The 16,453-nt window shown below is 33.9% G+C and overlaps 1 protein-coding gene across 3 annotated transcripts in view; it reads left to right on the top strand.

Moving 5' to 3' along the window:
* Positions 1 to 16,453, top strand: part of Csmd3 (CUB and Sushi multiple domains 3) — a 930,239-nt gene that overhangs the window by 195,186 nt on the left and 718,600 nt on the right. For all 3 annotated transcript variants that reach the window (XM_050162609.1, XM_050162600.1, XM_050162593.1), the window contains exon 4: positions 9,236 to 9,430. In XM_050162609.1, the coding sequence (XP_050018566.1) occupies positions 9,236 to 9,430 (195 nt within the window). The remainder of the gene's footprint in view (positions 1 to 9,235; positions 9,431 to 16,453) is intronic.

Raw genomic sequence — 16,453 nt, 5'->3', positions numbered from 1 at the left:
TGTTTTTTTTTGATCCAGCCTATTCGGTGTTCTGTATGCTTCTTGAACCTTCATAGGTACATCTTTCTTTAGGTTGGGAAAGTTTTCTTCTATAATTTTATTAAATATATTTTCTGGGCCGTTGAGTTGCACCTCTTCTCCTTCTTCTACTCCAATTATTCTTAGGTTTGGTCTTTTTATTGTGTCCCATATTTCCTGAATGTTTTGTGATGAGAATTTGTTGGTTTTTCTGTTGTTTGCCTTTTTTTTTAAAGGCTTTCCATTCAATTCTATCTTTACTCTTTACCCTAACTGTTTCTCCATTGTTCCTCTGTGGGTATTACTCAGGTAAATTGACTTCACTTTACTCAAAATTAAGCAGTGCTCCTTTCCGATAGTGTTCTTCATATTATATAAGTATTTGTAGGATGTGGCGTCAGGTGTTGCTTGATATTATCTCTGACAAATGAAAGTTCATCCTTCAGGACCCACCAAGTTGGTGGTGAAGAGAAGCAACTCCTTGGAGTTCTCTCTAGCTTCATATGCTTGCACCTGTGCACACATTCACGTGTACGCCACATGTGCACACATGTGCACACCCGTGCACACCCAATTTTTCACACACAATGAACAAAATGATAGACAGATCTATGATAGATAATAAAGTGTTTTGTTTGTTTAAGAGAGTAATAAGGGTGTTAGAGAAATGGTTCAACAGCTAAGAATACTTGATATGTTTGCAGAGAATCTGAGTTTCATATTCAACACTTATATCTGGCAAATCACAACTGCCAGTAACTCTCAACTCCAAAAGATCTGATACTCCCTCTTGTCTTCTACAGGCACTGAGTATATACAGCCTTCACTCACATATGTACACACACAGACACACAAAGAGAGAGAGAGAGAGACAGAGAGACAGAGAGAGACACACAGAGAGAGAATATTACAAAATGGAGTAGTGTCATTTTTAAATTTTCAAACTTTAGACCAAATTTTAATTTTCACAAGGTCATATTGTGCATGCTTCATCATTTTTCAGCTGAGTTATAAGTTCTAACAAGGTAGAAATGGTGTTATATTTGTTAGACCCCCTTTGACATTTATGCCTCAAAGTTCAGTAATTATTTGATGTTGGAGTAATTGCTGACACACAGAGGTATCTCTCACTCATCATATCCAATGATTATATAATCCAGCAAATTACCTCTGATCAACTTAGCATACCCTTTTAAAGAAATAAATTCCATGAGAACTAACGTTTTAACACTGATACTTGCCCCAATTCTGTCATGAGGAAAGGAGGGCTTGAACGCATTTTCCTGCTATTCTGAATCAAGTGATAAAAGGTTATCCCATGGCAGGTGCAGCATCTATCATTCTCAGAAACTTTAAAGCAGATGTGACTTTAAAAATACCTGATTTCTATATTATTATTTATTTTGATATACAATATTCTAGTAAAGATCCTGGATGCAATTAGATATTACATTTCATTATAATCCTACCAAACTATCTTAATTTGACAATCACTTCATTAAAATACATAATTTCTAAAATTTATTGTATGGACCACAATCTTCTTGGCATAAAAGAAATATTGAAATTTAAAACTGAAACCACATAGTATCATATTCACATGTCAAATAGCTTTTCCATCAGTTTTAACATTTATCTTCATATTAACAAAATTATGCCAGCAAAACCTGATGCCACTTGAAATGCATTGTTTAAATGCTTATTTTTGTTTTATGCTTAAGAGTTTTGACTGTACATATACATGAATGTCATATGTATGCTACCTGATTGCAGAAACCCCACCAGTGCATTGTATTTCCTGGAACTAGAGTTATTGATGGTTCTGAGCCAACATGTGGGTGCTGAGAAGCAAACCAGGTCCTCTACAGGATCAGGAAGTCATAAACACTGAAATATCTCAGTAGCTCTTGTCCAATGTTTCAAGAAATGGTTACACTATACCCCCACAATCAGTTTAGTGATTTGTTTTTCTATTAGAAAAACAGCTCTGGCAATCTTGGTTATTAAAATTTTTTGTCTGTTCATTTATTAACAAATAATTTATTACGATTTTCTTTTTACGTTAAAATACTCCTCCTAACAAAAACTGATATTTTATTGTTAGAAAATCTTAGTCTTATGAAAAGTCTTTTCACTTTTGGAAGAACAAATGTTGTCTCTTGTGTACTTCTTTTTCAGAACCACAAGGAAATCAAAAGCATGGTTGGAATCACAGGAATAATGTTTTTATGATCATGGACAGAAACTGGCTTATATAAGTGGTTGCATTTTCATAGGGCAATACAGTTGAAAAGCTTAACAGTGAAATTTGGTGTTTTTTTTTTAAAAAAAAAAAAAAAACCACACCTTGCAAATGTTATTCTGTGCTTATTGTAACACAGTTAATTCAACATATGCCTACTGCTCTCTTTTATATGACTTCAACTCCATTATTTTCTGTTTAAGCATTTGTCAAAAAAAGCTTTGTGTGATGATTATCTTTTGCATTTGCACGTTGAATGAAATTACTCAGCTAACTCAATCTTTGTTTGCTTGCCAGCAACACAGTGTTCTAAATACTTGATTCACAAAGATGAGTCAGAGCCCTCGTTCTCAAGTCCCCAAGTTGTATAATAGCAATGAACTAGGTATAAAGAAACAGATCCATTCTGTTATATGTAATGGGTGAAAAATCCAGGGGATAGGAGAGCTACAGTAAGTGTTTGAAAATATTCATGAAATGCTTGCGCAGACGTGTCTGAGGACATTCTCATAATTGATTTCATTTATGTCCTACGTAAATGAAATGATTCAAGACTGTAACAGAGAACATTATGCATCAGTAAAAAGTGAGAAAATGCATTTATTTGCCAAGTATTCTTTTTTAAGTCTCTGACTGAGAGGTTCTAGGTGCAAAACACTTTGCCTCAGTTTCATGTTCTACTCTCCAAAATGATTTTTAATCATCTGGGAAATAAAACACGGAGATGAATTTTCTTGAAGCAGTATGAACAACCTGAATTTTGCTTCCCTTAGAAGACATAATTTTACAATGCTTTAAAGTGCTGTTAATTGATCTCAGCAGGACCATGCTTCATCTCTTTGACTGAATAACTACGCAGTTCTGTTCTCAGGGCACCCTTTCCCTCTCTTTCATTTCTTCATCCCAATACTCAAGGTCAGCTTTGTTGCTTGATAAGTTGCTAAAAACCTTGCTTTTGAAAGCTATTCATGATCTTTACTACAAAATGGGCAATAATTTTAAAATCCCTGGTTATTTTAATATATAAGTATCTATATTAGGTATTCTCCTTCTTCTTATCATTATTATTATTAATTTCATTTTAGTATTGGGAATGTCATATTTAAATATGGGGTATACGTCATTTCTACTCCTTTCTCTTCCCCTCCATGTCTTATTATGCAATCCTAAGCTCCTCTCATATATGACATCTTTACACATATGTGCACTCATGTGTGCATGTGCACACACACATACACAAACTCATTGATTATATTTATATGTTTAGGGCTGCTGACAAGTTGTTCTGGCTAAAATTCTGTGTGTGTGAGAGTCTGTGCATGCATGTCTATGTGTGTGTGTGCATGCATGTGCATGTGTGTGTGCATGTGTGTGTGTGTGTGTTTATACATGCTGTGTTTGTCACTTGTGTTTTCACTACATGAAATCTATTTTTGAGCCATTTTTCAAATATGCTTGCTTATGGCTTTGAGTTTTATACCGTGGTTTTGAAAACTCCAGTTAAAACTCCTATTGATTGTTTGGACTCAATTTATATCCTATTTCAGGTAACAATGCTACCTTCATTATGATATACCTCCTAAAACCTTCTTGATTGATGCCTAGGTTTTTAGCTATATGCTTTTACTGTTAATTGATAATTTTTCGTTTCATGTTATTATGAGGCAATCTGCATTTTATTATGATATATTTGGTTGTCTTGGCAATAGACATGATAAGGGGCAGCAATATGCCATGGCTGTACCACTATCTCAGATCACGGCCACAGAAAAATGCTTAAACAGTACTGGTGGAGTAATTATTTGATGTCCCTAGGTAACAATATGTATTGATCTCTGGAGTTTTCCTAAGCTTTTAAATCAGGAAACTAAGGTTTCAATTACACATTGACTATTTATTAGCTATTTTCACTGGACAACTTGCCTAAAATACTTAAGCCTGAGACACATTCCCAGTACGGTGTAGAGAGTATGTTTAATATGAGTTTCATGAATCATATGTGATTATAGAAGAGAGTATGTCCATTGACTGACAACAATGCAAACTGGAATAAATCTATTTTAGCTCAGCAAATGAGAGGAAATAGTAACTTTAATGGTATCCATTATAAAGCAATGCTGATGTTGACATTAAGAATCACAAATGCTTTGTATGACTAAATTAATTAGTGAACGTATATGCCGTAAGTACCCGCGCCCCCGAGTCTGCGCTCTGTGCACTGGTATCCAGTTCCCGAGTTTTGGCAAGGGGCTGGAGGTTGAAATACACAGACACACATAGAGAGACAGCGACATGGGTCATCCTTGAATTCACAGAGAATGTCCTCTTTATTGTGTTCAGGGGCAGATTATATAGAGATAGCCTCACCCCAGCCAAACCCACCAGAAACCACTCTCCTGCCATCAGGAACTCCTGAAGGTCTCGTGCTCAGAGCAGCTGTAGGCATTCAGATTAGGGGATTACAAGAAATTCAGGATCTGGGGTCTCACTGCTCCCAACACTTATAGAATATTTTACCTTTATATATATATAGTATATATTCTTACACACACACATATATATGTATATATATGTGTATATATATATATATTCATGTAAGCATGCCACTAAACTCTATTTCAGTAAGAAAATTTTCCTGGAATTGTTTTCTTCTATGATTTCAAGGGTAATATTTGCTACATCCAAAATCTTTTATAGTTTACCATGGTTTATGTTACCAAATTGCTTTTATATAAATTGAAGAGTACTTAATTTATTAGATAAAACCATAAATAAGACCTTCAACATGCTATCTTTAAGAAAGACACACTTTAATTGGCTTTATTATTTGTTACAGGTAGAATGGTAAGCATGACAAGAAGGGTCCCTGAAATTTACAGACATTTGGAGAACAAAGGTTTCAGATTCATTTTCTGGGTATCCGTTCAGTCATCAAATCACCAACCATAAAATTCCTGTATTATCTGTGAACCTGCATTATATATATTCTAAAATTGGAATTCACGTGGAGCAAGCATATAAAGTCCTTTTATTTATATTTACTTTTTTTTATATGTTCAAGGTCAAGCAAAAGGTGGAATTAAAGTAATTCTAAATTATTCCCTGAGATTCCATTTCACCCCACTCTTTGCATGAAGGAATATGAGAATGGAGTTTTCGGGATCACTTCTGCATTATTTCAGTCAAAATATACTGCTTTTATCATCAGTGAACATATAGCTATTCAGCAGTTCAGCCATGAATTTCAAATACGACAGGGCCACCTGAAATTTACATTTGATGAATGACTTAGGAATCCAATGAATCACTTAAATCTCTGCTTTCCTTAGCAGCATTTTTCCAATATTTAAACATGTTAACACTTACTGCAAACCCTTGAAAAATATGCAATGATTATTTCATATTTTTCTTTATTCAACTTATCACCTCAACTTTCCCTCATTCTTATTGTTGAAGACTGGTAAGAACTTCTAAACCTTAGTGTAACCTAGCTGTATGATTTTTTTAAACACTAACTTAGCATTCTAGCATGCAGTATTCTGATTTTAGTTCAAGACTATGAATGCAGTAGAGAATGGAGAGCCGCTTAGGTGGAGAACATACTTCCCACATACAGGAATATTGACCTTCATTCCCTGAACTTCTTTAAAGCCAGATGAGCAAGACACCCAGCTATAATAGCAGTCCTCTAGAGGCCGAAACAGAGACTCTATGGTACAACCTAGCTAACTAGAATAGCAAAAATCTGCAAATTTTGTAATCAGAGAAAACACCTTAAAAATTAATCAAAGTAAATAGAGGATGATACCGTATGTCAACTTCAGGTCTCAGCATGCACGTACACACTGTCCACACACACACCAATGTGTCAACACACCTGGCAACATACAATCTGTATAGCACACACACACAGATAATTAAATAATAACGATAAACCAGAATGTAGATAATGTAACTGTTCAATTCATGATCTTTTCTCATTTCATTTTTGTTGGATATAGACAGCTGAGAGGGAAATTGAAAAGGTTGAAAAAGAACAAATTATAGATTCCATTAGCAATATCTATATAACTTGAATGTGAAACATAATTAATTGTGATGGGTGATTAAGGGTAAATGATATCATATTTAATATTATATCAATTCTCAATTGAAAAACAAGGTCACTCAACAGTGTCGACTTCTAAATGACAAAGAGTAGACATGTTGCCAAACCATATTCTTCGGGCTTTATTTGAAAAAAAAATAAATTTTATGAGTCTATCGATATTATTCAGTCACAAGAACAGAGGTTAGGTAATTTGTGATGATATCACTCTTCTCTTATTCATTCACTTCATCTGTAGTATATGACCTAATTTCCCTTTAAGTTCTCTGTCAAGGTAATATTCAATTGTTAATTTAATTATAAGTTGAAACTAAACACACAAGCCATAAGTAACTTTGTTATCTTCACTCTTCTTTCCCTCCCAAAACAATTCCTGTGAAAGCATGTGGAAATGCCTTTTTCTCCCAGATATATAACTTTATGATAATTGAAGTCCTGACCTTAATTATTTTTAAAGTGTGTATGGGAGAGAAAGCATTGAGAATAAGATCAAAAGTAGTAGTTTCATTAAAAGTATTCCTTTGTTACTCTACTCAAAGGATTGAGTTCTTAATTCCATTTATCAAAACTTATTAACCTGAGCATCAATTCCAACAAGTATCATTGATATGACTGTTACAGAAAATGAAACATTTAAAAATATTCTGCCGCTCAATGTGTGTGAGATGTGATTGCATGTACACACACACACACACACACACACACACGCACAAACCACATATATGTGTGTACGTGAGTGAAGGTCAGAGAGACACATTAAGTTTATCTCCATTTTTCTTCTCTCTTTTCTTGAGTCTGCCTCTCACTCTCAGTTTGGAGCTTGCAATATTTTGGCTGGGCTGGAAGCCAGGAATCCATAGATTGTCTTGTATTCTCCATTACCACAACCAACTCTGGATCTAAAGAGATCTGTGGATACATCTTGATATTTACATGGGTGTAGGGACAAAGATCCTCCCCATGTTTATGTGGCAAACATTCTAAAGCACTGAACCATCTCTTTGATCTGAATATTTTTTAATTGTCCAAATCCAAAGACAATAAATTTGTTTTAAAGATTTCTAGAATTCCTCATAAAGACTATGTCTTTAAAGAATTGTTAACAAAATGTTAAAAAAATATGAGGGAATAAATTAAATTTTTAGGGATAAATACCTTTGAATAGTGATATTTTACATATTTTTCAAGTATAAATTTATGATGATGACATACTATTTTCACAAACCTTGATATGCAGTTAATGTTAGCCAAGTCCATTAATTTTCCATATTTGTGGAATCTAAAATAACTATTATAAAATAATTGTAAAATAACTATAGCAGCAGATATTTTACCTCCAAAACAAGTCATTATTTCAGAGATCATCATTCTTATTTCATTCTTTAATCAAATACAGTGACCTCAAACAGTGAGTCTTTCCATTAGCATTACCAACTTTGGAAACACAACATTAACAAGGGAGGCTGGAATAGTGAGTAAAAGCAGGAATGCTCAAGATTGAATCCCTTGTAAACACTGTGACACGATTGCCTGTGCCACTGAATCCATTCACTGGTGAGAAAGCTTCGTCAAAGATGAGATTCAATTTCACTGAGAGAATGTTTCAAAGCAACAAGAAAAGGAATAGTAGGGGAAATTCCCAATTCTGCTTTGGCCACCACCCGCTTTGGGCTCCCCATGAACACTCATGTTCATTCGTAAATGCACTTGCATATTCACAACACACACTATCACACACACACACACACACACACTCATACACACGGATACGCGCACACACAAAACAAAGTGAGTGCATTCATAGAACATAGCAAAACAAAACAAAAACATAAAGAAATTATCAAAATTATTAGAAGCTAGCTATAGCGAGTTAAAAACCCATGTCTGTAAATAATTCCATTTTTGTCAAGTTTTAGCTATTATTATACATGATTATATATTTTGATAACTTCAAGGTAATTGCAGTTTATAATAAATTTGATTGACATAATGGTTTTATCAAGAACTTATTAATGCCACACATGGAATAGTAACAGGATAAAAAGGGAACAGGATTCACTTTTATTATCAGCTTCTTGAAATTTGAAAAGAATATTAATTCTTTATACTTTTAATTATCTCACCTAATATTTAACTGCCTCTAAAATACAATAAATTATCCCTTCTGGGAAATTAACATTTGTATAGCACAAGTAACTAAATTAATGATTAAATTTGGAATATTACCTTTTCATTCATTGATTAATTTTAGCTTGATTAATGTTTACAATGCAAATTTAATATGACAGTAGTAATTTTAATATATTCATATACNATGTTCTGCATTTGTTACTATCGTTATTATCAAATATCAAGATCAAACTAAATAAATGAGTTTAATATTAATCAAGTTTCTTACATTAAATATATATTCATTTTTCTACTCAGTATATTTTAATTATTTAAATAAAAATAAGTTTACTCAAAATGTACATGTTTTCTAGGTAGAGGTTTGTAGTTTAGCATAAGTAGAAGCACACATCTTCTCCATCATTCAAACATTGCTTTGAAGATACCATATAAGTTGTGTTGATCTCAGCTCTAGAAAATCTATAATATTATGGTAATTGCAAATCCTGGTATGAAAACTAAATAATGTAAGACAACTAAAATTTTATAGAAAAATAAGGACATTTGTAAAGCAACAAAATTTATTAGCATTCTCGCGGTAATTCTTCCCTGAACTGAAAGAGAACATGCAAAATTTTCAGTCCCACTTTTCTCCACAGGAAAATGATAATCACATTTTGATGTACTTTTATGATCATAAAAGATTAAAATACATTTAAGTAACTCTAAGTTCTCCTTTTTTTCCTTCTGTGTTACAGAATTGCAGAGTAGCTCCTGTGGAAATCCAGGGGTTCCACCCAAAGGAGTACTGTATGGTACAAGGTTTGATGTTGGGGACAAGATTCGTTATAGCTGTGTGACTGGTTATATCCTTGATGGCCATCCTCAACTCACCTGTATAGCCAACTCAGTTAATACAGCTTCCTGGGATTTCCCTGTTCCCATCTGCAGAGGTAAAAATAACACATACACATATATTCAAAATTTGTTTGAATATTTGTTTAATATAATGAAACATTTTAAAAGTAATAAACTATTAAGCATAACTATTTATCATCTACATATTATCCATCTGTATAATGTAGCTCTCTCTATCTTCCTTCTTCTATTTATTTATATTAGGTATTGAATAGTAATATCCAAACATACTTAATATTTGCTACAACATAGTATTTTTAACCGAGATGAAAATACTTGTATTTATAAAGATATTTGGGCATTTACAATACAAGGCAGGCATACATATTTTTAAATTTGCATTAGAAAACATACAGAGTTTATATTGTTTAAAAATCAGAGTTTCTTGCATGAGCATTCATGATCATTATAAACAAATAATTTGAGAAGAATCATTGAAACATTAATTGAGAAATATTGTCTATATCATTGATTCTTCTCAAAATCTCACAAATTTAGCATAGGATTATTGTGAAAATATTACTTTATAGTTATATATTGATGGTATAAAGTTTGTATTTTATGAAGGAAAAATGGATTTTGTCGTTCATAAGCTATGTTCTATATTGAGCCATGGCCACAGAAGTTCTAGAGCTCAACATTGTTAGTCTGGACTTTCTTTCTTGCTGTGTTGTATTTCATCAATCTGTTGAGATATGTTTCTCTTATTCCTCACTGAGTTGAAGCTAGGAATGTGCGACCACACATATCAAACAGTTTTTGTCAAACAAGAGGATGCAGTTGAGTAGCACGTTAACCAATGAAGTCAACCACGAATAGCTTCTCACTTTTTATATATTTTCATATATGTATATCAATTTAATTTTATCCTGTTCAACCCCACTCCTCTATCTTTTCTATCCCTTCACAAAAGTCTTTATTTTTCCCCAATGGCCTCCTTCTAGTTTCAAGTGTTTTTTTATGTGTTATATATGAAGCCTACCAAGTTTAATTATCATTAATTAGGTTGTAGACGTTATTTACCAGAACATGGGAAACATATTCAGTAACTTCAAAGCTAAAGAAGATCCTTTCTTTCCTATACCAACCACTAACTGCCAGTATCTTCTCAGGAGCAAGCAAGCCCTGTGAAGTCCTCTCCCACCTGTTACAAAGTGTGATCAGGCTTGATCTTGTGCCGGTAGCTAAAGCAGTTATGAGTTCATGAGCTAAATAGCAATATCGTACCAATGAAACAGTGTTCCATGGTGCCCTTCCCCATCTTCCTGCTTTTATGTTCTTCTGTCTTCCCTTATGATGTTTCCTTTGATTTCTTGACAAAAATGTCTGGTACAGAGCTGCAAACCAACAGCACTTATTCTCAGTAGTTGACTAAGACCATATCAAGTATACAACTTACAAATCAGGCAAACTGTATAGACTATTACAATAGTGGTATGATCCTTTTGGATATACCTAATAGTTTTCTGAGTGGATTTTTAATTCTGACCCAAAAAGAAAACTCACGACTGGTACTGAAAATCTTGTAAAAAGCCCATAATATGGAATTCATGGACTCAAACAGGGAAGCTGCTGCTATTGCTTTTTTCCAAATGGACTCATGTGATCATTAAACTACCTTTTAAATATTTGTGTTTATAACCCAGACAGAACTAACTTCTTTTGCCAGCTGTCTCAATCAGTATGTGATTGGTCTCAGGTATAGCATACAAAAACTTGAATTCAGTTGTCCTTCTAGCCAATGAGATGACTCATTTTTTTTAAAAAGTTCTTTTTAAACTGCTGTAGTTGTAGCAATGCTAAATATTTCTGCCTCTACTTGCTGTTTATTGTTGTGTGTGGTACATGTCCAGATTCTTCCCAAGCTGGTCTCTGTGTTTGTGGTTCCCTAGTATTGCTGTCTGCTGCCTCTGCTGATGCTTCTGCTACTGCGAAGATTATAGTTAGTTTTGTGCCAAACACTTCAAACAGACAAAGAATTCAGAAGCATTGTATCTGTTAAGAAAAAAAAAAACAGAAAATTAACTCCAGATATAAAAAGTCAAGATTACTTAAATAACAAGTGTAGGAATTATGAAGGTCTAAGATTTTGGTTGAAAAGTTTTCTTTTTCAGTCTTATCAATGACACAAAAGCAATGCTATTCTTAGGTTAAAAATAAATGACAGTTTTTTAAATGAACAGTAAAACCAAGATTTAAAATATCAAAATTTTGCAATATGTATGATTTAAAAACACCAATTTCCACTTCTATAGCATGATACAAAGAAAGGTGAGAAACATCCTCTCACATACTAGGAAAAAAGCCTTCTCAGTATGAATGAGAACTGTTCATGGCCATGTGTAGCAGTGTGCCCTCACTTGATCTCTGGGGAGCCATTATCTCTCTCTTGCAAGGCTATAAGCAAATTTTGTCCTCAGCTCTGTGGGAAGACATTAGACTGTTTTATAAACAGATGTCTGTGTAATGATAGTCTAACACAAAGGTCAGTTGGAATGTGTTCAAAAGATTTGCAGACATATGAGAATGCCAATGCATAAATGTCTCAGTATTTAAGAAAGTTAGTAGGGAAGCCAGGTTTGAAACACACACACACTCTCTCTCTCTCTCTCTCTCTCTCTCTCTCTCTCTCTCTCTCTCTCTCTCTCTCTCTCTCTATATATATATATATATATATATCTTCCAAAGTCCTAGCATCATACTTTGGAACTACAAATAATTAATTTACACTTACCATAGGATAATTTATCACATAGTGAGCAGAAATGAAGTCATATGTGGAACTTTGAAAAGGCATATATATATAGTGTATTCTACAGAAGCATACAAATAATTCACTAAAATTATTTTATGAACATTTAAAAGTCAGTGTTTTTTTGGGACTTTAATTAGAAACAAGAAATATTTTAAATGTTCACAAAGGATCAACATCAACAGTATTTAATATTTATCTCCGATTGGGGACTCCTTGTCCATTTCAAATCAGATAATAGAGTTTGGAGTTAAAAGATGTTACTGTGGTCTCAATACTCATTACTAAATACTAAATCCCACTTAGTGATTAGATCCTTCATGATACAAAGATCGTTTGTGAACTTGGGAATGGCTGATTTGGTAAAAATGATGACGATATAGGTAGAAATATAAAAATCACAATTAAATTAATATTAAATGGTTTTATAAGTCACTTGGGTCTCCTCCAGGAACTTGCTAGGTAAGCAGGTGTGATTATACCCTTGAACACATTACAGTTATTGTGTGCACTAAAATATGTGCATCGAGCACAATTAGCCCACATCTCTTTTCATCTCTATCGTCTGCTTAAGAAGAGACATACAGTTAGAAGACAGCAAACGGGAAAGCAAGTATCTCTCTATCCATCCTGGCTAATACTAGAGCCAATACTTCCCTCCTTTTGTTATTAGCTTTTTATCCCAAGGTTCAATTATTATTTGCCTGAGTATACAACTCTCCTGTTTTCTCCTGCTTCCCAAGATCCAGCAGGCATATTGGTTTGACTTTCACCAAACCCTCTGCAGCCTAATTTATTAAAAAGGGGCATTCTCTGTGTCGGGAAATGCTGCCTGCTGAACTTCAGTCTCCCAGGCTCACCTTTTCTTCTCCTGACTACCAAAACTAATGAGTGCGTTTACTCGTTCAAATGTAGTCATTAAATCCTACCGTGTGAATAGCAGTATTTTATATGCTAAGGAACCAAAGATTAATTAAGAAACAACTTCTGACCTTAAGAGCCCATGGTCCAAAGGGGCAGATTTGTAATGTAATCAAGCAATTACAATAATGTGTGATAATTGATTTAATGGTTGGATCTTATAATGGTTGGGCACCTTGATGAAGGATGCATTAGTGTCTCCTAGTTGAGAAGATGGAAGTTAATCTAGGGACAGATATTTAAGTGAAGGATTTTGAAAGGATTACTAAAAGTATAAACTATATAGAGCAAGTGCATTCTAAGTGAAGTAATAATTCATATAGAAAGTACAAAATTTCCTTTCGGGCCTCAAAAGTAGTTCTCATGTGTTACTAATATTCACTGGCTAAGCACAGTCTCTATGTCGTACTTCACAGAGCACATGATCTAATTTTCCATACTCAGCTTTATCTCTCACTAGCCAACACTTTGGTTCAAATTTAAAGTATAGAAGACCAGTGTGTTTCCAGAGTGTTCCACTGTGATTCTGTTCAAAAGGGAATATTGAACATGGCTTAGTCTACACCTCCTTTCCTGCTCTTTGTCACTCAATAGCATACTGATTCTTTAATTTATAACTGTACAGGGGGCTAATAATTCTGTAATGTTCTGCTCATTGCTTCCCATGGCGCTTACACAGGCTCTTTCCTTGATGAAACCTTTACTTTGAACGTTCTTTGCTGCTTCCTAGCAATGATAGTTTAATTAAGAAAGAAACAAATGTCATATCAACCTAGAGGGCATGGAGCAAGGGTTATTATGTTGAAAACCAGGAGCGACTTCATCAGCCACATCTGCGAGTATTTGAAAAAGGCAGCAAACTGCCTGCTAAGCAAAACCATCTCGAAACTAAAACTTAATGCTTGTGCTCACACCTGGAGCACTTGAATATTTGCACCCCTTTCCTTTGACAGACACTTCTGGGATGTTCATTCCAAATGAGCTTTCACGCAGCTTATGTTCTCCGCCCAATGCACCCGATACTTTGAACACATTAAGAGCAGATTCAGCAATGGTAAATGAATACAGACCTTTATATTGAAAGTTCTCCGAACGGTGTTCTGCATTCAGAGAAGCATTTAGAGTCATGTACTCCAAATATGACAACAAAAGTTCCTCTTGAATTACAGTGCTTCATCTGAACCCTGCCCTTTGTTATAGAGGGATCAGTGTTTTAATACATAATTAATGAGCCATAGATAACTTTAGTTTGTATTGGGAATTTATGAATTTTGTATTAACTAGATAATTGTTAATAATAATTGTTATGGTGTCATGTGCATGTCTAAGGTATTCATATAGAAGTCCAGGAAATGCAGTGCTCAGGCAAAGGGTCTGTGCACATAAAAGACTGAGGGAGAAGGCTTGGATCTGATAGGTGCCATCCTGTCGGGAAAGGTGTGACATCAGGGACGCAGTTGTGATACGGTCAACTGGTACAATGTGACTCTCACAAAACATTTGACAGCACAGATATGTAAAAGGCTTATCAGGAAGTCGGCACACTGACCAAGTGAGATAAATTTCAGGTAGTAATTACGAGTGGGGAAGCTTTCCATGTCTTATTTAGATATAGAAGTATCGTTCACCCCAAAGTTGATAAGAAAATAATTAATGGAGAAACCACAGCAGACTGCTCTGCTGCGCGCACTATTTTCCTGCCAGAAATCTTAAGTAATTCTAGACAAAAATTTAAGACCAAAATGCAGAATTTATATTAGTCATGAAAAATGAGAGCTGGAGAAGGAGAAATAGGACTAAAATTTTAGGTAGATACTTCCCATATGTAAATTACAGCAAACATCTTGCTGTAAAAATAGTAATTCAACTCATGGGATGTGATTTATTGCATTTATATGGCTCTATGTCCAAACTCTGGGAAACTATCTCAGAAAGCACTAGAAAATAAGAATGTCATTTATTCAATATGCAATATGCAAATACACAAAACCACTCAAGCATGCTGAAATGTAATATTTAAAACCATAAAACCGACTTAATAGATGTGGCTGGTAAAACTGGAATTATTATTTAAAACATAAAATAGCTGCATCATAATTCAAACATCTGTTAATAATATTGAAGCACAAAAGTAAGTTTCTAACTAAAATTGTAAATATATTCTTTAGGCACTTAATTCAGGAGCAGTTTTTCTTCATTATAACTTTATGTTTTAAAATTTGTTATAGGAAAATTTTTGTCTTTAAGAGATGAAAAAGTGCCTCAAAGCAATGTGCTAGACTTTGTTGAGTCACTATGGGAAGCCTTACCCTCTCTAAGGAGTGGATATGAGACGGGATGGGGGAAGGTGGAAGAAGCAGGATGGTGGAAGGAGTGGGAACTGGGATTGATATGTAAAATGAGAAAATATAGGTTCTTAAAATATAAATAAAGAAATGAAAGAAGTGTTTACTAATGTGAGTTTCTCTTGCCATTCAGGATTATGAGACTTGTGGCAAATGTATACATCAAACTTAGAAAATAATTTGGGTTGTAATCAGCATACACTCTTTCACAAACATATGTGTGTGTGCTGATTATATATGTGTGTTGATTTTATAAATCCACATATATATATATTTATGTTTTATATATGAATGTATTTAATAAAGCTTCTATGGTAGTAGGTTTTTAAATGACATTTTAAAAAGTTGTTGGTGTTTGTTAACCCTCTCTGTATTTCTAGTCCTACCTTGTCCAATTATCCTGTACTTTATACCATTTAACTTTTCCTATTTCAGTATTGCTCTTAACTCCTTAACACTACTTTGTTCACTCCCCCATTCATTTAATCTCCACATATAGCCCTTTATTATGCTCTGGAATGTGAAAATAAGTATTTTGTAGCAATGAAGACGAAAATAATATTTTATGAATATCAGTTCAAGTGAAGAGGGTGAAAATTTTCTGATACAGGGTTCTTCTTTTTTTTAATTTTGTTACTTTAAAAAAAATACCAATCCAAATTCCCCACTTCCTCTCTCCTCCCACTTCCCTCCTCCTACCCCATCCAGTCTTAAGAGAGGACAAGGCTTCTTTTATCTCCCCAAAGAAAGCCAGATAGATTTTAAAGTTACATGGTCACTTGAAAATTTTACAATTATCAAAGGTCATACACATTTTCATCATTTCCTTCACGATAAAAGTCATATAACAAGTAAAAATTCAATTATTGTCTCACATTTCCAAGCTTCTCCAATTCTGCATCTGACACAAAAAGTGAATAATATTCTTTTAACAGTGGGGTTATTAAATGTTTTAAATTCTGAATTTTCATTAAAGTAAATTTAGGTTTTGTTTATTTGTCTAATTTTTCTGCATGAATTAACATCTATGACTAGAGCAA

Source organism: Alexandromys fortis, unplaced genomic scaffold (assembly GCF_014885135.2).
Source record: "Alexandromys fortis isolate MF-2015 unplaced genomic scaffold, M_Fortis_MF-2015_v1.1 scaffold_17, whole genome shotgun sequence".
NCBI lineage: Eukaryota > Metazoa > Chordata > Mammalia > Rodentia > Cricetidae > Alexandromys > Alexandromys fortis.
Note: the sequence above shows the minus strand (reverse complement) of the source record. Positions and strands in the feature narration are given on the sequence as shown.